The 23,943-nt window shown below is 34.3% G+C and overlaps 1 protein-coding gene and 1 long non-coding RNA gene across 5 annotated transcripts in view; one reads left to right on the top strand and one right to left on the bottom strand.

Moving 5' to 3' along the window:
* The window catches only part of STXBP4 (syntaxin binding protein 4), a 194,643-nt gene that overhangs the window by 82,597 nt on the left and 88,103 nt on the right, over window positions 1-23,943 (bottom strand). For all 4 annotated transcript variants that reach the window (XM_021929068.2, XM_021929067.2, XM_021929065.2 and 1 more), the window contains 3 exons: window positions 7,520-7,696; window positions 929-1,045; window positions 389-438 (listed from right to left, as the gene is read on the bottom strand). In XM_021929068.2, coding sequence (XP_021784760.2) covers window positions 389-438; window positions 929-1,045; window positions 7,520-7,696 — 344 coding nt within the window. The remainder of the gene's footprint in view (window positions 1-388; window positions 439-928; window positions 1,046-7,519; window positions 7,697-23,943) is intronic.
* Window positions 1-23,943, top strand: part of LOC108582645 — a 93,817-nt gene that overhangs the window by 41,062 nt on the left and 28,812 nt on the right. The gene's annotated exons all lie outside the window — the stretch shown is intronic.

The following is a 23,943-nucleotide window of genomic DNA, read 5'->3' on the forward strand; positions in this document are numbered from 1 at the left end:
TTTGCCAGAACAACTAGTCTGCTGTGTTGAGTCTAACCTTTAGTAGTGAACCTGTGACCAGTAACTTTTATTCATATGCAGGACAATTAAAGAATTTCAAGTTAATCTCATCTTTATAGAATTTTTGACAAAGACAGGATAGGTGGTTCCTACCACAATTTTAGATTACAAGGTTACAATGATTGACTAAATACCTCCAGGAATTTCTTTAATAGAGATGGGACCCAAAACAACATGTCCTTGCACCTATTTCCATATGATGGCATCCAATGGGAGTTATGCAGCATCTTAGGACTATTGAAGAGATTTTTACTATTTGAGTCACAATGACCAGATGAAGAATTTAATCACTACCCATATTCTGCAAAAAGCACTTAAATTTTCTTACCTTAAATTTGATAAAGGAGTAGAATTATCAGAAAATACTTCTTGAATTGCCTAGCAACAAACAAGATGGTGAAGGAGATATATAAGTTTGAAAGTTTTTAAAAAAGATCTTTTCTTGATTAATATTTACAACCTCCTCTGTCCACGGATTAAACTGATGTTTCTATTACATGGGGGTGGGGGAAACAATTGAACTAACATGCAATTTTACTCAGAAATATAACAGCTATAAAACATTTCTTTATAAGGTAAATAGCTATCAAATAATGTTTATACATTATCAGGATTTTTATTAAACTATTCATTAATATAGTATATATTTGGAATCACATTACCTTGTGTCAACTATTTCTCTAAACAATCTATAAAATGTGAGCCACTCTTTTCAACATCTATGCAGTTCTAAATCTGATCATAAGTCAGCATTGCTGCTTTGAGACTAGAGAATGTTTCACTAGGTACCAAATACAGTAACATTTATCTATATGCCAGTTGCCTATATATTTTTTAAAGATGAACGTAATAGAACAGAAAAACTTGCCTCTATAAAATGAAGAAGCTTTTCAGTAGATGCCTCAAAAGTTTTTCGAGCCATTTCTGATTTTCGTAATTGGCAGTCAAGTACCATGATTCTCTTTTTTAAATCCTGAACACTTTCCTGCACAGAGATATCAAAAGGAACATTTACACATTTCTTCATTTTTATATTACTGATCCCTATTATTCAATATTACAAAATTATTTTTTTCTCTTACTGTACATATATTTTGATTTGGGGAGCATGAAATTAACTGCATATTTAAAAGTTAATTTGCATGGAGATGCTGCAAGTTTTATGAGATAAGCTGTATATGAGTTTATTGATTCTTATAGTAAAATACATTTAAATTAGTTTATGGGTTTTTCTTTTTTTTTGCAATGTGTCTTACCAGATGCTGACAGAAACCTCTACCAATTTAACACAACTAAAAATGCTGGATACACACACACACACACACACACACACACACACACACACGAAGTAAGACAAAGCTAGCAAGGACGTAAAGGAATTCCATGGAGACATGCAACAGCAATGCCAAGTGAACCCACTGGGGTAAGACAGCACTGAAGCATAATTTGCTTAGAGGGTATATGCTGATCCCTGGTGGCCTACAGTTTGGGGTCTCAACAGTCACAAATGGAAAACAGAAGAACTTTAATAGGAACGAGGAAGTAGTAAACTTCACAGAGGTAAACAGTGTTTTGATGATGGCTCAGGTGACTTGAGTAAAAAGGTTTCTCCAGAATAATTCCTAACCAAAAGTCCCCACTCACGCAGGTTTGGGGCCAGAACTTACATTATCTGTGTGGCCTAAAAAGCCATATGCCGAAATTTTGGTTTAAATTGGTCCCAGGCTAGCAGAAGCAAACACAAAACTCTGGAGAGAGATTTCTAAAACTTGGAGCTCAAAGAATTCCCATTTATAATGCATTGATAGAACATGACCTCACAGACACAAGCAAAAATCACTAAACATATGAGAAAATAAGCTCTATGAAAACTAACTGAAGGAAATAAAGTACAGTATCAGATCTATAAAGACAGCAGATATTTAAGTGAGCAGATACAGAATATAAAGCAATTATGTTTAATATGTTTTCAAAAATAAGAGGGAATTGAAAGTATAATACACAAGAAACTACTGAAATAGATCCATATAACATAAAAAATAAATCTCAAAAATAAAAATGTAACATAACTACATTAGAAACTTTATTTATAGATTTGACATCCAATTAGATACAACCGTAAAGAGAATGGGTGAACTTGACCACAGAGGTAAAGAAACTTCTCATAATGGAACAGAAAGACAAAAATTGAAATATAAATGGGGAGAAAAGGTAAAGAGAAAACAGCCAGAAGAAGCTATAGCACACATCCAATCTGAATTACATAAGAACAAATACAAAGAATGAAAGAGAAATCACTCAGGATAATAGCTTAGTGATTTCCAGAAATGGCAGAAGACATTGCTCTTCGAATTGGGAAGCTCAATGAATCCCAAACAGTACACATTAAAGTAAGTCAACACATGATTCATCATAGTCAAACTGCTGAACACTGAAGCCAAAGAGATCTTAAAATCATATAGAAGGAAACAGATTGCAAACAAATGACAGATTGACAGCTGACATCACAGACATGAAATAAAAACAGTGAAAGATATTAAATGCCAACTTAACATTCTAAATGTAGCAAAAATATATTTCAAGAACAAGAGTTGAATAAAGATGTTCTTCAGACAAATAAAATGTGGAGAGCTTTTATCATCAGATCCTTACTACATGAATTTCTAAAATACATGCTCATGAAGAAAGCAACAAAGTGAGAAGGTCTGAGATGTAAGAACGTTTAACAGAAAATGTTAAACATGGAGTCTGTTAAGCAAATGCTGACCACACAAAACAAATAATGTCTAATCTGTGGTCTTAAAAGAAAAGAAAGAACTAAAATACTGCCAAAAATGGAAATTAAGTCAGGAGAGATGATTGGATTTGTGTTCTAAAGTGCTTATAATATTTAGAAGAAGAGCAAAAAGGTACTGATTAATTTTATAATTGAAGTTAAATTAGAATGTTAAAATTTCTAGGATAATCATTAAAAATTAGAAACAGAATGTGTAACTTCGAAAACAACAGAGAGGAATGAATGTAATGGGGCAAGGTGACATAGGAGAAATCTGAACCAATAAAAAAAATTAGAAAAGGCAGGAAATTACAAACTAGAGCACATGGGGAAAATAAAATGTACAAAATAAGAGGGCAGAAATCAGGCCAAGTGCATGAGCAAATAAAAGAGTGTAGATAGGAAGGTCTTTCCAATTAAAGGTCAAAAATTAGTAAGATGGGAAAAAAATCCAGCTACATGTTATTTACTATAGATACAATTAAAATGTATTGAAAAGTTGAAAGTAAATGTATGGTATTTAGACAAATACCAACTAAGAGAAAGCTGGTGTTACTATTTATTATCAATCAAAAATAAGCATTAAGGGGTAGAGAGGATTACTAGATTGAAGAGTCATGACATTTTCATAAAAGAATTATAACACAATTCCAAGCTTGTATGCACCTAAAAACATTACTTCAAAGTATATACAAAACAATTTTAAAAAGAGAAGCCAAAAGGGAGATTTTGCCACACTTTTATGAGTAAATGATGGCTGTAGCAGACAAATTAAGATGAACAGAGAAGAACTGAACCCCACAATTAATGACCCTGATTTAGTGGATTATATAGAACAACAGCATCCAACAAGTTCAGAATTATTTTCAAGCTTTCTTTGAACATTTGTAAACAGACTCCAAGGTAAGCCATGAGGCAAATGTCAACAAATTTCAAACAGTTATTATTCTATAAACTAGATTATCTGGTCACAATGAAAGTAACCTTTCTGTGCCTCAGTGGTGTTCATAAATAAAGAAAATCATAAATATGTAAATTCTTCCCAATTTAATCTACATATTTAATACATTTTCAGTGAAAATTCTGATACATTTTTTTCTTTTGATGGAATTGATAAGCTGAATCTAAAACAGATAATAAAAAATCAAAGGGTCATGTAACCAACACATTGCTGAAGAAAAAGAAGTAGGCAGGATGATCAGATATCAAGACTTACTGTAAAAGATACAGTAAGCAACACCATGTGTTATTCACAGAGGAATATACATTGACCAACAAAAGAGAATAGAGAACCTCAGATTCATACACATATGAAATCTTGATATATGACTGAGATTATTTTGTAGATCACCTAGGAAACAAGGGGCTTTTTAAACATGGTGATGACATAGTTATTCATTTTGAATAAACAAAGAATGAAATGGATCCTCACCTCATACACTGCCACAAAACCAGTTACAGAAGGATCAAAATTTAAAACTTTTAGAGGCACATATAAAAGAATATCTTTATATCCTTGAAAATGGAAGGACTTCTAAAAAGACACATGAGGGTAAAGATTTTAAGTTAGTCTACATGAAAATTAGAAACTCCTGTCCATTTTACCATACAGTGAAAAGGCAAGCTAGAAATTTGGAAGAATATTTTCATAACATATAATTTAACAAAGGATTAGTAACCAGAAGAATCACTACACATCTATATGAAAAAGATAACTAATCCACGGGAAAAAGGGTCAAAAGATATGAAGAAGCATTTCATGAAGAAATACAAACGCCTAATAAAGAGATAAATATATGCTCAACTGGCTACCAGTCAGGAGGAAACCTTGGTTTATAACATTTATGGGTAGAAATAACTCCATTATGGCTGATTTCAAGCTACCAACCTGATATCACTGTACATGGAGTTGAGAAGAGATGCATGCAATCAGCTCTCATGAGCTAGTGTCAGTTGGTCCCAGCATATCACTGTCTCAAAGCCATTAGTAACCAGGGAGATTCAAATTAAACTATAATGACAACACGTATTATAACTACCAGATTGATAAAAGTAAAATAAAACAAAGCATCAGCAAGCATGTGGGGTAAACAATAATTCTTATTCATTACTGGTGGGAGTACAAATTAGTTCAAATACTTTGAAGCATAAGTAGGCATTACCTAGTAAAGCCAAACTTACAATTATTCAACTTAGCAATTCTATTCCTAGCAGGTAACTATTACACATGTGGAGCAGGATACACGTACTAAAATGTTCTTAGCACCATTTATAACAGAAGAGAACAGAAACAATTGCACTGTCCATCAAATGCAGAATGGATAATTACACTGTAGTATATCCACACAATAGAGTACAAAGAAACAATGAGAAGACATGAACTAGCTAAAAACTTCAAAGAGATGAAATGCAAAAACAAAATGTTGAGTGAAGAAAAGCAGGTCAGAATCATACATAGAGTATATTTCTACTTATATAAAGTTGATAAACAGGTAAAACTAAACAACATATTGTTAAGGAATATATACACAAGTACTAAAATTTTCAAGAAAATGGTTAACAATAAATCCAAGAAAGTGGTTCTCTCTGAGGGAAAGGGTGGGAGATGCAACTGGAAAGAAACACTGTGGGTCTTCAAAGGTACTAGTAATGTTTTATTTCTTACGTTGAAGGTGAATAAAAACTCCAAAAGGTAAATAAATAAATAAATAACATAAAAAAAAGTTATAATGAAAAATAAAAGTATTGTTACAAAAAGAATCTGTTATCCTACAAATAGACACTTGAATCTTAATTCTGTAACATCTTGGTCAATGTCTCTTTAAGCAATCTCACGATTCAAAAAAAAAAAAAAAAAAGATTTCCTTTTTTTTTCCCACTGATACTGGGTTTAGAAAATGTTGAATGTTGAGATGCTCATATTAATAGCTCTTTAAAAAGACTTTTTAAAGACTGTTTTCAGAGACAGGTTACTGGCTTAGAGTCTTGTTAAGAGAAATGGCATGAGAACCCGATTATGATAAAAGAGAGAAAAACTGAATTAATTATATTACCAGGCAACTTAGGACAAAAATGTTTCTCAGTTAAGAGCTGGAAGAGATTACAAATAACCCAAGCTTAAAAAAAACAAAAAACAATGAATAATTTTATGTGAACTTTCTTGAAAGTTATATTATTTAAAATTAAAATATTAAACACTCTTGATTTTTCACTTCAAAAGTAACCGTAATAAATAATACTTTTGATATTGTGATAAATCTCAAAGTATTTTCATACTCAGGCTAAAGCTACATAACATTATCACATATCTATTTTCAGAATGTAAATACTAGGTCACAAATAACAAATATGTAATATTCCTAAATATTGCTGCTTTTTCAACTAAATGTTTTCCTCTTGGCCTTGTGGTATTATCAAAGGGTGATGGGAACTTCAGCCTACTTGTGGAATTGGTTTAAGTGAACAGATGTGAGAAATAGTCTACTGACTTTTAACAGATTTCAAATTTTCTTTGGTAGTTTGCATTTCTAACACCAGTTTCATTTTCATGTGGTATATTTAAAGTATTTAACCTTTTAATGTTTAAATAAATAGTCATAAATTATTCAGATTTGCTTTATGTTCTCTTAGAAACTGATTGGATTCGAGATATAAATAACCAGTTATGTTTATAAGTGAACAAATGTATGAATATTTATTTCAATTTATTCGATTTTCTACCTTAATTCAGTAAAGTAAAAATATATATGACTATTATAGTTTTTTGAAGCCTCTTCACTGAATATAGTATGTATTATGTAAAAAAAATTGCATAAAAAACTTTGCACTGTCCAGGCGTGGTGGCTCATGCCTGTAATCCCAGCACTTTGGAAGGCCGAGGTGGGTGGATCACCTGAGGTCAGGAGGGCAGACCAGCCTGGCCAAGACGGTGAATCCCTGTCTCTACAAAAACACAAAAAAAATAGCTGGGTGTGGTGGTGGGTGTCTGTAACCCCAGCTACTTGGGAGGTTGAGGCAGCAGAATCACTTGAACCTGGGAGGCGGAGGTTGCAGTGAGCCGAGACCACGCCATTGCACTCCAGCCTGGGTGACAAGAGCAAAACTCTGTGTCAACAACAACAACAAAAAGTTCACACTGGCTTCTGAAAAAAATTCAGTATTTTGCTATTGAAATTGGAAAATCATCTATTGGAAACTATTTTAGTACACCTTACATTAAAAAAAATTCAAACTCAGTTTCTTCCCATTAATTATCTAGGCATTAGGCAAACATTCTTTCACTTTTATGCTTCCTTGAATGCTCTAATCAAAGAGCATACCCATTCCTAGACTCCCCTCCTCCCATTCCCATAAAACAAATTAGCAAGTTTAGAAACAAAAGAAAAAAACCAGTGTAATCAACTAAATGTTAAAGAGTTCCAGGACTTAATACCTGAATTGAACAATTTTGACCGATGACCTAAATAAATTTGGGGCACATGCTTTTCCATCCCAAAGCCATCTGGATAAAGGAAGGCTCAAGACCTTTACATTACCCCCATCAGGACACAGCATCCTATCATTGAATAATAGAAGACAAACACTGACCTAGTTTAGAAGAGCAGATGAAAAGAAAATGAAAACAGGATACATGACAACGGCAAGGAAACCATGGTAACTGGAAGAGATGACTGCTTTGCTTACTTTATTTTGGTCAGAATAATCAGCAAGCTGAGCCTTTAACTCTGTAATCTTGGCCTCTAACAGACGGATCACTTCTTCATAGTCCATTTCCATTCCATGTGCCTGTCTCTGCGCAGCTTCAGCAAGATGAATCCGACTACGCAGGGCTCTTGTTTCTTCAACTACAGCTTTTGCTTCCTAAAGATTTCAAAATTAATGTCATTTAAAAAATATGTAAGAAATACTTCCGAGGTTTACACAAAATATTTTCCCTGCTCTGGAAGTTACAATTCCAAAAAGTCAATATACATATTCTTTTTATTTTTCAATTTGAAAATTAATAGTTATGTTATTTTATTATATGAGGTAGTTGCCTGATCTTAGTTTTTCCTTTGTTGATTTCAGTATGGAAACTCTTGACTTCATATACCTAGCATAACATTTTGAAAATAAAGGACGTAGAAGAGAGTTGAAAATGGAAAACAGAAGAATAAGAATGGTCTCAAAAGATAAAAAGAGTAGGCTACAACAAAACTCAAGTAGGTGGTAGGACTCATGTTCTAAAAAGGCTCTTGCAGTGTCATCAGATGCTGCGGAGAGATTTGTAGTAGTGTTATGGGGCTTCTCCATGGACCAAGTTCCGGACACCAAAGTTATCTCAGGGACATCAATCTATCTACTACTTCTCACTTTCAGTTTAAGTCAAAAGGTAGCATTTAGTAGCAAAGTACATAATTGTGTTGTTGAATGCAATGCTCACAAGACATTTATTAAACACATGTTATGTCTCAGGTGCTTCACGTGTCTTTTCTTACTTAATCTTTAAAACAATATTGAGAGAAAGACATTACCAAAAAACATTTCATACACAAGCAAACAGACTCAGAGAAGTTATATGACCTGTTCAAGACCACACAGCCAGAATCTGAAACTAGGTCTGCCTGACTGCATCATTAATGCTGTCTTTCTACTGTTTTACTCTGCTTCTAAATGAAAAAACAAAAACTCCTCATACAGCTATACCCTCCATCTTAGGAAGAGGATAGGGTAGCCAAAACCACTTGCTCTCTCAAAATGTAGTTGGAGGGAAAAAAATGTACTTTGGGACTGGGTCAAAGAAAGTCCCCCAGGACACCAATATAATTTAATATGGCACTTCTTATACTGTAAACCGTTTCTTTTTATTTACTTGATGCAGAAATCTCTTTTCTCTGCGATAGAACTTTCTGCTCCAATTGCCATGGCTAATATTAAACTATGGCTATTTTAATTTTTTCAGAGCTGTTAAGGGACATTTGCTTTTGTTTGAGCCTAAACACATTTGAAGTGCTGGGAGGGTTAGGAACGCTGGCATATTCTTAAGGGTCAGTTTTTCATTCATACATTCAATACTGATTTATTAAGTATTTACTATGTGTCAGGTTCTGTTTCAGGTACTGGGGGTAGACACTAAACAATATAGACAAAAAGCCTTCCCTCTTGCTCTTTGGAATTTACACTCTAAGTTTGGGGAGATAGGCAGTAAATCAGGGATAAGACGTAAATGTCTCATTGAGAAGATAACTGACCAGAGACCTGCAGGAGGAATGGAGTCAGGATTTCCCAAGGAGAAGCTTTCTAGGAAGAGGGAACAGTTTTCGTGAAGGCCCTGAGATGGAGTTGTGCTTTACGTCTTCCAGAGAACAGCAAGGAAGCCAGTGTAGCAGAGGTAGGAGCGGTAGGGTCCAGGAAGAGGGGAGTAGTAAGACATGAGGGCAGAGTGGTAACAAGAGTGAATATAGGGATGGAGGTAGAGTGAAGTGGCAGAGGCTAAGAGAATTTGTAGGCCATTGCAAGGACTTTCGTTTTACTCAGGGTGAGACAGGAAATGATTGGAGGGTTTTGAGTAGAGAATCAATGTGATCTGACTTAAATTTTAAAAATGTTACTTTTGCTGCTGTGTTGAGAATAGACTGTAGATGGTGGGCAAGGCTGGAAGCAGGGAGAAGAAAAAGGAGACAGGCAAAAAATTAACTGTAGCTTCTATAAGGGTGATAGTGGTGGAGTTGGTGTGAAGCAGTTAGATTCTAAATATAGTTTGAAGGTAAAGCCAATAGGATAGTTCATCAATAGCATTTATTTAGCAGTCACTGCATGTAGCAAATATGTTTATGACAAAAATACAAAAGGGTAAAAGATAACCTCTCCTTTTCTGTCTCAACTTAGAACATCAGGTATGACTTAGATAAATGGATGAATAAAAAAGGATGTTACAAAAGAGAACCATGTGAACAAAGGAAGAGAGACAAGAAGAAATGTGTCACACTGGGAAACAATACTAGATCAATTATGATTGGAGTAGAGACTTGCTATAGGGGAGTAATGGACAAAAAAAGGTCGTGCCAAGGGAGGGAGTCAGGCTCTGATAGAAATGGCAGGCATGATGGGAAAGGAGCTTGAGTCTGAAGAAGACTTGAGGGTTTCTGAGCAGAAAATGATATGAGAAAACAGTGCTTTAGAAAGCTAAATTTGACAGCAGGGTGCCAGATGGAGAGATGTGGTCAACCGATTGCCTTCTATGCCCTTGACTCAAAGAACTTTATTTCCTTGTATCTGAAAGTAATTGTTTTATAATAAAAGAACACTTTTGGAAAGAAATATCTGGAAAAGATAGGTACATTAACCTAGTCTACCACATCAGTCAATTTCATTCAGATGATCAAGAGAGTCTCTAGTGACACAGCTGGATCAACTTCACACCAGACTGCTGCCGTGCATACAGGAGGTAATGGCTGGCTATGTGCCAGTACTATTCTCAATGTTTTACATCCATCATCTCAGTTTATCCACACACTGCCATGGATGTGTCTATTATTATCCTCCTATTATTATCTGCATTTTATAGACAGGACATTGATGCACAGGAAAGTTAAGTAACTAACTCAGAATCACAAACCTAATAAGTGACAGAGCTAAGATTTGGCAGTCTAGTTATAAAGTTCACGTTCTTGGCTACTATGCTGTACTACCCTGCCTACTACAGAAAATATTTTTTAAAAATCACTTTCAGATGACAGTATTATCAGTGCCCAGTCCTGGATGAGCTTATGATGTGGTCATTATAATATGTGTATTTGAAGCTGCTTCACTCTCCATTTTTCATTCAATCAAGCTAAAAAAAAAAAAAAAAAAAAGCCTCTAAAGAGAAAGAGGAAGGGCAGAAAATTCTCCATAGCTGCAATGAAGAATAACTAATTTGATGATTTGTCTTCTTCACACTCACTTCATGCAGCTTTTATTCCTCTATAAAAACAGCACTTTTATTTTTGTTCAAAGAATGCTAGTTAATTAAATGAAGAATCTGGATGGAATTTATATAGCCATTATTGTGCACTGATGGTAATACAGTGTGAAATGTAGTTGGGTGGTAAAAGATGCAGAGGTTTTGATGCTGAATAAATTCATGCTATTTCTTTTGTAAATATATAACTGTCAGGTTGGTGAATGTGACCCCTTAGCAAAGTTCTAGCCCAGTTACCACTGAATGGCTGTTTAAAAGATTAGTGCATTGAAATGATGACTTTTAGAGGAAGCAGTAAAGAAAAGATAACAGCAGTGTGCTGTATTTAGCAATACAAGATCACATAAATCCATTTTCTCTTTTCCTCCCAGGCTGTCTTCTAATAAATAACTGTACAGCCTCCTATGTCAGTAACAATTGAGCCAGAATTTTCCTGGTACCTCACCATGAGACTGAAATCCTATCAGGGAAAATGCTGTAGTCTATTTACTGATTTACGATGTACTAGATAGAGTTCAATTCAGTTTAGCAGGTTAGATAATAAAAGAAAAACGAAGATATAGTAGTAAGTCAGAAAATCCACAAAAGCATTATGCTTTTTAATACTAAGCAGTGTGAGCAAATGTACTAGAAGGGAATCCTGAATTATGAAGTAAAATCTCTAGCTTTTTTTTATTTTTTATTTTGGCAACACTGAGGAAATGTCTTCAACTTACACTGTCCCTTGATAAAATGAGGTTTTTCTGCCTCACGATTACATAATGAATCTTTAAAGAAAATCAGACCGAAGTCTTTTTTGAAAACGTAATCTGAACTAATGAAAATCTTTGTAGGCTACCAATACTTTGGACTTTTGTTGGGACAAAGCACAGTAACAGCTCACACACAGGACAATAAATATGCTGTGTGTTTTTCCACATACAGCACTTTTCCCCCACAAGGTAACATGATCTAGAATGAAAAAGCATGGGCTTTGGACAGGACATAACTAGGTTAGAATCTCAGATCAGAATCTTACTTTATAAAAATTTTCTGGCTGTGTAATTTTCTAAGACTCAGTTGCTCATTTTTATAATGGGAAATCACACCTATTTTATTAGTTCAAAACTACTCTCACAAAAGAATTGAAGAAACTACTGTAGTTCTTGGCACAATTTTTTCCTTTTCCTCTTTCTCACCTTGAAAAAAATATACATAATCACCTGTGTGATCAGAGAGCTAGACAAAATAATTTATTAAGGGTTTTCCTGAGGCACTCAATTAGTAACACCAGCTCTTGAACTTTGGAGAGTTGTTTGGAAACACAATTTGCATATGTATTTTTTAATGTTAGCAACAATCATGCAAAGCCCTTTCCTGTAGTTATGAGTTGTAATGAATGGCTCCCTACAGTAGAAGGAAAAAGCATTAATTGCAGTGGCCCATCTGTAATTAGGCTAACACATTCACATCACCAACTTTAAAAGTTCTGCAATTTTTAAGTTCATCAGTAAATCTTTCAAAACGTCAATAGGTGACAGAGAAAAATGTGACTGCAAAGAGAAATTGTTTTTGTGCAATGTAACCTATGCTACCAAGCCCTAAAGAATACTTCTCTTATCAGCTTCCTACATCCACTCTTTGGAAAGCCCTTCTTGGTCTTGGTACTATTACAGCTTGTGAAAAAGATTAAGGGTTACTGCAGGAAAAGGGCTATTGAATTAAAATGCTTAAAAGTAAGTTATATCTAGCTTCCTTAACTTATGAGTCTGATTTGTTAAAATATATATAATATACCTATCAATGGATAATCCCAAAATGCTTTGCAGATATTGACAAATGAAGGTATAAATCACTCCTCAGGCATGAATGTGTATGGGGGAGAATATGAATTCGTAGAACTTTTTAATAAACCTCTGACATATGCTTTCTTTTCTCTTTCCTCACTCCCCCTTCATGATTCATCTAGCCAACTCCTCCTCCTCCTTACCTAACCGGTAATTAACCACTGCGAAGTCTTCATTTATAATGTAATTTGCAGCCATTGCTTAATTTCCATTCTAAACACTGTATTACTGATTTATGTCTTTATCACCTCACGCTTGGGTACTATGAAAATCACATATGTGATCACCCTGCCTATTGTGTTCTTTACTGTAATGTATTCTGCATACTTCTGAAAGACTGATTTCCTCAAAATATTGCTGAAGTACCACCTTAGGTAACAAACCTAAGAACATGGTACATGATAAAATATATCCTCATTCTTCATTCTTCAAAGTTCTCTACTACCTATTCCAAAACAACCCACTTACTAGCTTTAGTCCACTTAACTCTCAGATGATTCCCATATCCAAGTACATTAACTTACCACATTTACCAGATGAAATTTTTCCACTTCCAAGACACTTTGGGTCACATTAATCCTCTAGGTATATACACTTTTCACCTTTTTCCATCATCTAGGTGTTACTTGTCCTTCAAAATCTTTCTTAGATTTCACCTTATCTGTTTTTTCCAGTTTACTTTTGTATAAATGATCTTTCTCTCCTTTTTTATCTTTTATATTTTTCATCTGTAATTAATCATATATTTAGTACTCTTACTGCTATCTTGAACTGTCATTAAAATGCTTTATTACCCAACTTTTAAAATCAAAGGGTCTTGACTGCCCAAATTAGAACACAATCTGTCTGAGAGTAAAAACCCTATCTAATATGAGCAGGTGCTCTACTTAACATAAAATGAGATATAACTGAGTTGACAAACCATGAAAATGACTATTTCATTTTTCATATAAATAAACTGCCTTAAGGAACTTTACTAGGCAAGAAGCTTTCATAGGAAATTTCTTCAAAAAAGGGTTCAGATTTATGGGAATATTAGAATTACATTTCATTTAACAATTAAAATAATAATCATAAACCATGCTTTGAGAAACACCATATAATAACAGGCAAATTATTTCATTATACTCTTTTTTTTGAGACAGTCTCACTCTGTTGCCCAGGCTGGAGTGCAGTGGTGTGATCTCAATTCACTGCAACCTCCACCTCCCAGGTTCAAGGTGACCTCAAGACATTTGCCTGCCTCAGCCTCCGAAAGTGATGGGATTACAGGTGTGAGCCACCATGTCTGGCTGCATTATATTCTTTTTATATAAATTTTTAAAAATCTTTTTACAGTATTTATCAAGCAAATAAGACTAAGTGGAATGAAGAAAATACCAATACTAAAAATGACAATTATACTTGTCAATTTTATTTCTTGTTTTCATTAAATATATACGATTTTAAAGTTATGAACATTAGTTTATATTCCTTAAAAATTACAATTTTCGGCTAGGCGAAGTGGTTTACATCTGTAATCCCAGCACTTTGAAAGACCAAGGCAGGTGAATCACCTGAGGTCAGGAATTTGAGATTAGCATAGCTAATACGGTGAAACCTCATGTCTACTAAAAATACAAAAATTAGATGGGTATGGTGGCAGGACCCTGTAATCTCGGCTACTTGGGAGGCTGAGGCAGGAGAATTTCTTGAATTTGAGAGGTGGAGGTTGCAGTGAGTTGAGATCACACCACTGCACTCTAGCCTGGGTGACAGAGAGAGACTCTGTCTCAAAACAAACAAACAAACAAACAAACAAAAAAAACCACACAATTTTCCATCATGAGAAATACAGTGCATGTTCTCTAAGACTAAATAATCTTGAAGGTCTTTTTCAACCTTACCTAATCCTTGATTCCACAATTTAGGTAGCAACACTTATTTTTAAAGTGTGTAATAATGACGGATATCTAGAACTTCAAGAAACAAAGATTTTCTTTATTTTGTATGATAAAGTAAAATCCATCCTCATTTTGCAAAGAAAGATAGGTTAAGCTTTTGGAAGAAAAGCAGGTCAATCAGATTATAATTAGCTCTAATTAACCTTCCCAAGAGCTTTCAACTTTTTTTACCTGCAGCTGCCTCACTCTCCAAAAGGTGCAAAATTGATTTCTGCCTCTGACCATCAAAGAAAATCAAAGAAACAATTTTCAATCTTCTTTATAAACAGAAGTCCCTAATCAAGGACAGATATAAAAATACACCTAATTGATAAATTTTATCATATGAAAATTGTTCACTATATAAATATCAGTTATAACCCTCTTTGAAAAATATATTTAACCCTGAACAAGTATTTTCTGGTTTAATGAAGACTGACAAAGAAAAAAAAAAAAAACAAGAAAAAAAAACTTTCCTAATTCTCCAATTCTGGTTACACAAAAGGGAAAATTTATAGTATTGGAAATTTCCTTTCATAATTGAAGATTAAACTCTTTTCATTGAAAAATGGTACACTTCAAAAGCAACTTTTGGGGTATTAAACTTTAGAATTCATCTGAAATTTGGGATTTAAGGGAGATCTGGTCTTTAAAACATAAAAATATTCCTTCCAAATTAACCTTTAGAGATTTAATTAAATTGGAATCAAAATTTCATCAAATTTTGTTTTGGAGGAACTTGACCAAGAATTCTAAATTCAAAGCTAGACATAACAAGAGCTAAATAAAAAGATTCTTAAGTTGATGTCGATGAATAAATCAGTGAAAACTGGTAAGCAAATTTTGAAACTACAAGAAATAAAGAAAGAAACAAGAGGAAACACGGCCCAAGAATTTAAGGCTTTCATAAAGCAGCAATAGTTGGTACTGGCCAAAGAGGAGTTAGATAAAACAGTCATTTACCTAATAAATATGTATTGAAAAAGCAACTAGAAAGACCAGATAGCCCCACACAGACTCTATATTATGTAAGAATTTAATCTATGACAATGGTGATAACACAAAAGAAAAGTGGTTGCAACAACTATTTGGAAAAACAGTGTAAAGTGTAGACCCTCATCTCATACCATATGTCTAACAAAATAATTTCTTAGATGAATTAAAGATATTACAGGGATGTGCATAAATATATATCTGAAATATGGCTAGGAATGAACTTAAAGTTATAAAAAAGGAAAAATCATAAAGGCAAAGGTTTGACAACACAAAAACACTTATGTTTAAAAACTTCAAAAAAAAAATCAGACTGTAATCCCAGCACTTTGGGAGGCTGAGGCGGGTGGATCACAAGGTCAGGAGTTCGAGACCAGCCTGACCAACATGGTGAAACCCTGTCTCTACTAAAAGTACAAAAATTAGCCAGGCATGGTGGTGTGTGCCTGTAATCCCAGTTACTCAGGAGGCTGAGGCAGGAGAAACGCTTGAACCTAGGAGCTGGAGGTTGCAGTGAGCCAAGATCATGCCACTGCACTCCAGTCTGGGCGACACAGCAAGACTCCATCTCTAACAAACAAACATTAGAAAGGCAATTTGTAGACAGAGGGAAATATGTGCCCCAGAATTGGCAGAAATAGGGTTAATAACTACAGCGTAAAGAGATCTTATAATTACAGTAGTGAAAGGGGAAAAACAGTGATTAAGAATATGAGAGGAGGAAAGAGGAAAAAGCAGTGGTGGGAAGGGGACACAGACAAGATAAAGGGCACGTGGCAGGGGCAGCAGAATACCACTAGCAACCACATTAGGAAATCAGCTGCCTTCAATACTGAAGAACTGCGATGAAGTTCACAATTTAATTTCAAATCCATGGTTACAGACAATCTTTGATATCTAATATGGATGACAGTTAATCAAAGTAATATTTTCAAACAGAGTGATTTATTTATGTGGGATTAGGCATGACTAGAGAAGTCTTGTTTTTAACTCTAAAATAGCTTGTGAATAAATCATTTAACACAATGTCATGAGTCCCATACTGAAGTAAGGGACAGAAAGTGTTTCTCACATAGTAAACTGCCAAGATAAGAGTTTTACAGTATCAACTGCCTTATCACTACTTCCTCCTTGGGTAAAATTTACTAGTTTGTCAGCCAAATTAATTTATATTGCTCTAACATTAAGAAATGCAAAATGTTCAGCTTCTAAGTAGTTGTTTAAAATATACTTTCAAAGATGTTCTTAGCAACTGAATAATGGAATTTTAGTGATGCGTATTTGTTTGTTTCTAGTAAAGCAAAGAAAATTATGGGGACTAATGCCTACTTTTCTATATAGATATGCCTCTAACAACTCACCAGCGACAGGGCACCTATTATGAAATGCTTTCTAGAAAGTGATGATTTGGCTCTATTTTTATTTTTCCTTACTAGATTGAGAGCTCCTTGTAGAACTGTATGTTTAGCATTCACAATGACTCCATATAAAGCATGCATTTAAAAATGTTTCTTAAATTCTCTTACCAAGTCTCCCTTATAAGTTACTACAGGGCTATGTGAAACAATTGATGATAAAGCATGACATGTGATCCCTAAATAGCCAGAAAATAAGTGACTCACAGTATGGAACCTAGAACTTTAACAGCATTAGTTCTAAATAGGCCAACCTACTGTAGGCAATAATCAAATGAACTGGAAGGTTCCTATGAAGAACTGCAGAATCTTCCAACATTGAAAATTCTGTGATTCTAAATTGAGTTCCATATTATAAATAGGATAATAAAATTTATCTTAGAATCATTAAGATGGTAAGATCTTTTCTACAATTAAAAAGACCAACAACTATTTGGAAATGATAATTTTGAAATAGACACTTTTGTCTGTCAATGCTTGCTTAGAAGGCTACATTCACCTCTAATGAATCACTAGGTACAGTTGGTATCTGTGCAAACAGGAATGCCAGCTGGGCTGTCCAAAAGCTATGTGCTGGTGTTCCTTCTCCAAGCTCACTGTCTTCACCTTAGGCAGTTTCTTGGGCAGAGTCTAATGGTGGAGAATACAGGAGTCACTTTCTGAATCACAAAAAAGGAATTAGTGTAAAAAAAATCCCATTAAGTTTGTTTAATGAGTTTCTTCAACCAGATTGCTGTCTATCACTATAAGAGCTTTATAACTTCTTTTCTCAAAGAGATTTTTAAAAATCTTTTTAAAAAGCCTTTTCCAACTTCCAGGTACACCAATCAAAGCTCATCATCATTGGTCATTAGAGAAATGCAAATCAAAACCACAATGAGATACCATCTCACGCCAGTTAGAATGGTGATCATTAAAAAGTCAGGAAACAACAGATGCTGGAGAGGATGTGGAGAAATAGGAATGCTTTTACACTGTTGGTGGGAGTGTAAATTAGTTCAACCATTGTGGAAGAGAGTGTGGAGATTTCTCAAGGATCTAGAACCAGAAATACCATTTGACCTAGCAATCTCATTACTGGTTATATACCTGAAGGATTATAAATCATTCTACTATAAAGACACATGCACACATATGTTTACTGCAGCACTATTCACAATAGCAAAGACTTGGAACCAACCCAAATGCCCATCAATGATAGACTGGATTAAGAAAATGTGGCAAATATACACCAGGGAATACTATGCAGCCATAAAAAAGGAAGAGTGCGTGTCCTTTGAAGGGACATGGGTGAAGCTGGAAACCATCATTCTCAGCAAACTAACACAGGAACAGAAAACCAAACACTGTATGTTCTCACTTGTAAATGGGAATTGAACAGTGAGAACACATGAACACAGAAAGGGGAACATCACACACTGGGACCTGTCTGGGGATCGAGGGCGAGGGGAGGGATAGCATTAGGAGAAATACCTAACACAGATGAAGGGTTGATGGGTGCAGCAAAGCACCATGGCATGTGTATACCTATGTAACTAACCTGCACCTTCTGCACATGCATCCCAGAACTTAAAGTATATATTTAAAAAAAAAAAAAAAAAAAGCCTTTTAAGATAATTGTAGAGATGGAGTCATGATTTGTTGCTCAGGCTGATCTTGACCTCCTGGTCTCAAGCAATCCTCCTGCTTTGGCCTCCTAAAGTGTTGGGATTACAGGCATGTATAGGAGAATGTACTCTTTATCCAATCTCCCCCAGCAGTTACATCTTGCATGACTGTAATAGACTATCACACCTAGGAAACTGACATGGATACAATCCACCAACTTTATTTAGATTTAACCAGTTTTAAATGCACTCATCAGTAAGAAGGAACAACCTAGAATCTAGATGAATCCCAAGGGAATTATTGCTAAGTAAAAAGAATCAATCCCAAAAAATGACATACTGTATAATTTCATTTATACAATATTCTTGAAATGACAACATTATGGAGATATAGAATAGATTAGTGTTTGCCAGGTGTTAGGGGAGCAGGTAGGATGTGGCTGTGGTTACAAAAGAATAGCATAAAGGATCCGTGTACAGAGGGTTTTTGATAGAAAATAAAAGTTGACATTCTGAGGCCACAGTGACTATCTGAAATGGAAACAGGAACATTTTACTACAGCATGCTTTTAGAACAGAAAAGACTGACAAATATATGTATTTTTCTTCTTTTTCCCTCTGAAGATGAGATAGCATCTTAAAACACCTACTAGTGCTATATGAAAAGCTAGTAAAAATTTAGATCACTAAAGAGAAAAAAGAGTGAGAAATCCTATCAATTCTAAAAATTAGAGGCTTTACTGCTTTTTAAATAAATACACAAACAATCTTTAAAAGTGTGAAAATGTGAAAAGTACTTTAGGAATCACTTATTATTGTTGTTCCTTTTAAAGATATATTTAATTTGTTGCTTCATCTGAAAACTAAGATAGCTCACATGTCAGCTGCACTAGCTGTTACATCATGTTCAACCTCAATTGTCCACAGAGAATCCTGTGTTGATTTGACCTTACATTTCTGCCTCAGGACTTCACGCTCTCCTCAAGAACTGAACCAACCTTTACACAGGTGAGGCCAACTACAACTGGGCTTATCTGAACCTAGAGAATATGCCAAATGCTTAAGATCCCACGTTTCTTTAGGGCAAAGACTGGTTCAGACAAGCTAAATATTTTGGCTTTGGACTGTTCACCAATTCATTGCTGCCTTAGGTCATAATACTATGCTGAAAGAAACTTTAAAAACAATGTAAGTGTGAGAGTAGGCTTTAGAAAGCTGTTGATCAAAGGAAGTTGCTAAAAGAGTGGCCCATGCCTGTTAAAAATTGTTAGAACTTGAAGAAAAAATAACAACAATTTCATGGGAAATTGTGCTCATGATTTTAAACTTAAGTTCGGTTATTCTGTAAGACATAAAAACTCAAAAAAAAAAAAAAAAACTTGAGTTTTAGAGAACAGTACAGCTAATTCTTTTCAAAACAGTGAGTAGGTATTCTGGTAGCTATCCCTGATTGAATAAAACAACGAAGGTGATCCTTCCAGTGAAAAATGAGCCCTTCACATCCTGTTTTAATAATTAGGTTATCTACATGTTTAAGGAATTCACATGGGATGATCATTAGTACTGTACTAGCTTGGTGTAAAGATCTTCAAAAGGATATCAAAGGAAAGAAACTGCCAAATTTCACATAATTTAAGTTTCTAGTTTTCAAAAATTTTTAAGAGAAGAGTTATACACACTCTGTAATTTTTAAAGACTCATTTATTGTGAAAAAAGAAATCAATCTTTGGAAAAATGGAAAGGTATTTTCACTAAAGCATAGGTACTCTTTCATTAACAATAGGTCTGTATCATCAAAATCCTTTTAACAAAGTAATACCAGTCTATATACATAAGAAAAGCTGAATAGTACCCATGGCCAACATATTTTAAAATTGGATACTTTTAGGGTTGATTTTGGGTAGTCTACTTTTTTTTATGGTGTTTGTTTATGAAATGAATGGTGTTTCAGTATGTATGCATGTGGGTTTGTATACGCAGATGTATACATGTATTTTTAATTATTTTTGTTTAAACTGGAAACTATACACTAAGTACTACTCTGAATTCACACATTTTTACCCTCAATCTCATTTGTCTTATTTTGTTGATTGCATCATTACAGCCTCTCAGTCACTAAATTACAAAGCCTTGACTGTTGTCTCTCCTTATTACTGCACATTCTATCACTGTTATATCGGGTTGACTTTATCCTCATGGTGTCTTTTGCATAGACCTTTTTGGTATATTACTATTTATGATTACCCAGTTAAATCCTCCATTGCCTATTGCCTGGACAAGGGCTTCTCAAATTTTAAGGTGCAAACAGATCATCTGAAGACTTACTAAGTGCAGAGTCAGATTCTATAGATCTGGAATGAGACCTGAGACTTTGCATTTCTAAGTTCCTGATTGCTCTCCTGTTGCTGACCACTCTGAGTAGAAAGGATGTAGAGTTCTACATCAGCATTTCTAATCACAGTAGCCACTAGTTGTATGTGGCTACTGAGCACCTGAAATATAGCTAGTTGACTAAGGAACTAAATTTTAAATTTTTAATTTAATTTTAATTAGTTTGTATTTAAGTTTAAAAACTCAAGTAATGTAAGTTTTTTCACAAATAAGACTGTATTGTTTTGGCACAACTAAGATATTAAGATATTTATTTAAGATATTATTTTTAAGATTTAATATATTACTGTTGAACTGTAATGTCTGTGTCAGGCACATGAGTCATTTGAGTAGTATACATAAACGCATAACTGATGTGGTCAGTGTCAAAAATTATTTAATTATAAATCTTTTTTTACAACTAATATGTATACACAGTAGGTTTATCTGAATATTTTATGCAATCAGCATGAGTTACAATGATACCTAGGTAAATCATATTAGTAATTAAATTAAAATACTTATTTTTATTAGGCTATAATTATTTTTTCTATTTAGTAAAAATTTGTCCATAAAATAAGTATGGACAAAATTAAATTTAAATTAAAAGTGAAGACATACTACTGATGTAGAATAAAATGGAGATAAATTAGCTAGTAATATTACTGGAACAATGCAATTGCAATTTGCAAATAGTGTGTCTACTGTATAAGAGAATTCTGAAATATATAAAAAGTGAGCAATATTAATAGTCATTTTTGCAGATTAACGGTGAATTTGATAAGAAGTTTCCTATTAGCAGTAAAAAAAATCAATAAAGTTAGTCACCAGAAGTAAATGTCCAACATTTGTAACTATAAAATTGCTAGAATTTTTGCACAAAAAAGAAAACCATTTTTAGATTGAGATAGTAATTTCAGTTATGACAAAACTACTGGGAAACATACTTTATAAAAAATGGAGGACATTCAATTAAGTAATAAAACAAATGCCCATCAACGATAAGAACTTCCTAAGAATATCAACGATCAATTGATTAAAATAGCTTTCAGTGGGCCATATCCTACAAGAGACACTACCAAATTCATACTTCAGGCATGTACTGCCTCAAAGGGCGTCCAAACTTATAAAATGTTGTTGATTTGCAGCCTAAAAAAATCAAACTTGCAGTGTAGATATCTTTAACTCTTTTATATCTGTCAAAAAAGACTTTCAGGTAGATACTAAAAAACAAATTTTCATGATGATAAATGGGGCTCCAGCTATATTGCATAAAAAATTTAGATTTATGAATCCCATCAACAAGTGGGTGAAGGATATGAACAGACACTTCTCAAAAGAAGGCATTTATGTGGCCAACAAACATGAACAAAGCCTCATCATCATTGGTCATCAGAGAAACGCAAATCAAAACCACAATGAGATACTATCTCACGCCAGTTAGAATGGCGATCATTAAAAAATCAGGAAACAACGGATGCTGGAGAGGATGTGGAGAAATAGGAATGCTTTTACACTGTTGGTGGGAATGTAAATTAGTTCAACCATTGTGGAAGACAGTGTGGTGATTCCTCAAGGATCTAGAACTAGAAATACCATTTGGCCCAGCAATCCTCTTACTGTGTATATAACCAAAGGATTATAAATCATTCTACTATAAAAACACATGTACACGTATGTTTATTGTGGCACTGTTCATAATGGCAAAGACTTGGAACCAACCCAAATGCCCATCAATGATAGACTGGCTAAAGAAAATGTGGCATATATACACCATGGAATTCTATGCAGCCATAAAAAAGAAAAGACTTCATGTCCTTTGCAGATACACGGATGAAGCTGGAAACCATCATTCTCAGCAAACTAACACAGGAACAGAAAACCAAATACTGCATGTTCTCACTCTTTAGTGAGAGCTGAACAATGAGAACACATGTATACAGGGAGGGGAACATCACACACTGGGGCCTGTCAGGAGATGGAGCAAGGGGAGGGAGAGCATAAGGATAATACCTAAAGCATGTGAGGCTTAAAACCTAGATGTTGGGTTGATAGGTGCAGCAAACCGCCATGGGACAGGTATACCTATGTAATAAACCTGCACGTTCTGCACATGTACCCCGGAACTCAAAGTAAAATTAAAAACAACAACAAAATTTGAATTCATTGATTTTCAAAGAAGAAAGAGGCTGCTTTATTGTTTTATTCCACTGTATGATACATATTGAAAATATTTGTGCTCAGTTTTCTCAAGCTGGTTTTATGACAAGCATCATAGATACAGTTGCTAACACTGTTTAGTATATGCACGTAAATTCTATGAGTCATCAGTAGTTGATAAAACTGTTAAAAGAAAAAAGGAAGACAATACATTTTCTGATGCTGTTATTTGCCAACACTTTTTGGCTGAGATATGAAAGAGATTTACAAAGATTTTCTGTACTTTTAACTCCAATTGAAGGTTTTCTTAAACAAAAGGAATGTGCATCTAATATTCAGTAACCAGACAAAAGAAAATGGCAGTGTGATTTACATTTTCTCATTAATATCACAGTGCATGTAAATGAGTTAAACTACAAACTACAAGGAAAAGGAAAGTTTGTTTATGAAGCTAGATAAGTATAAGAATTTATAGTGAAATTGAACCTTTTCATAATATAAATAAAAAATAATGATTTTACCTATTTTTCTACTATAAGGTAATATGTAGATCTCAATTATTGATAGTGTTACATAAATTGGCTATGAAAACTGAAAAAATTTTGAAGTGTGCGTTCTTCATACTGCCAAATTTAGAGTTGCTTTCATTATATGTAACACTCCTTGAATTTGATGCTAATATTTTTTGTAGAGTTGGGGGTTCTCCATGTTGCCCAGGCTGGAATGAACTCCTGGGCTCAAGTGATCTGCCTGCCTTGGCCTCCCAAAGTTTTGAGATTACAGGCATGAGCCACTGGGGTTGGCCAGTTTTTTTGTTTGTTTTTGCGACAGGTTCTTCCTCTGTTGCCCAGGCTGGAGTGCATGGCCCACTG

This window comes from Papio anubis, chromosome 17, assembly GCF_008728515.1.
Source record: "Papio anubis isolate 15944 chromosome 17, Panubis1.0, whole genome shotgun sequence".
NCBI classification, from domain to species: Eukaryota; Metazoa; Chordata; class Mammalia; order Primates; family Cercopithecidae; genus Papio; species Papio anubis.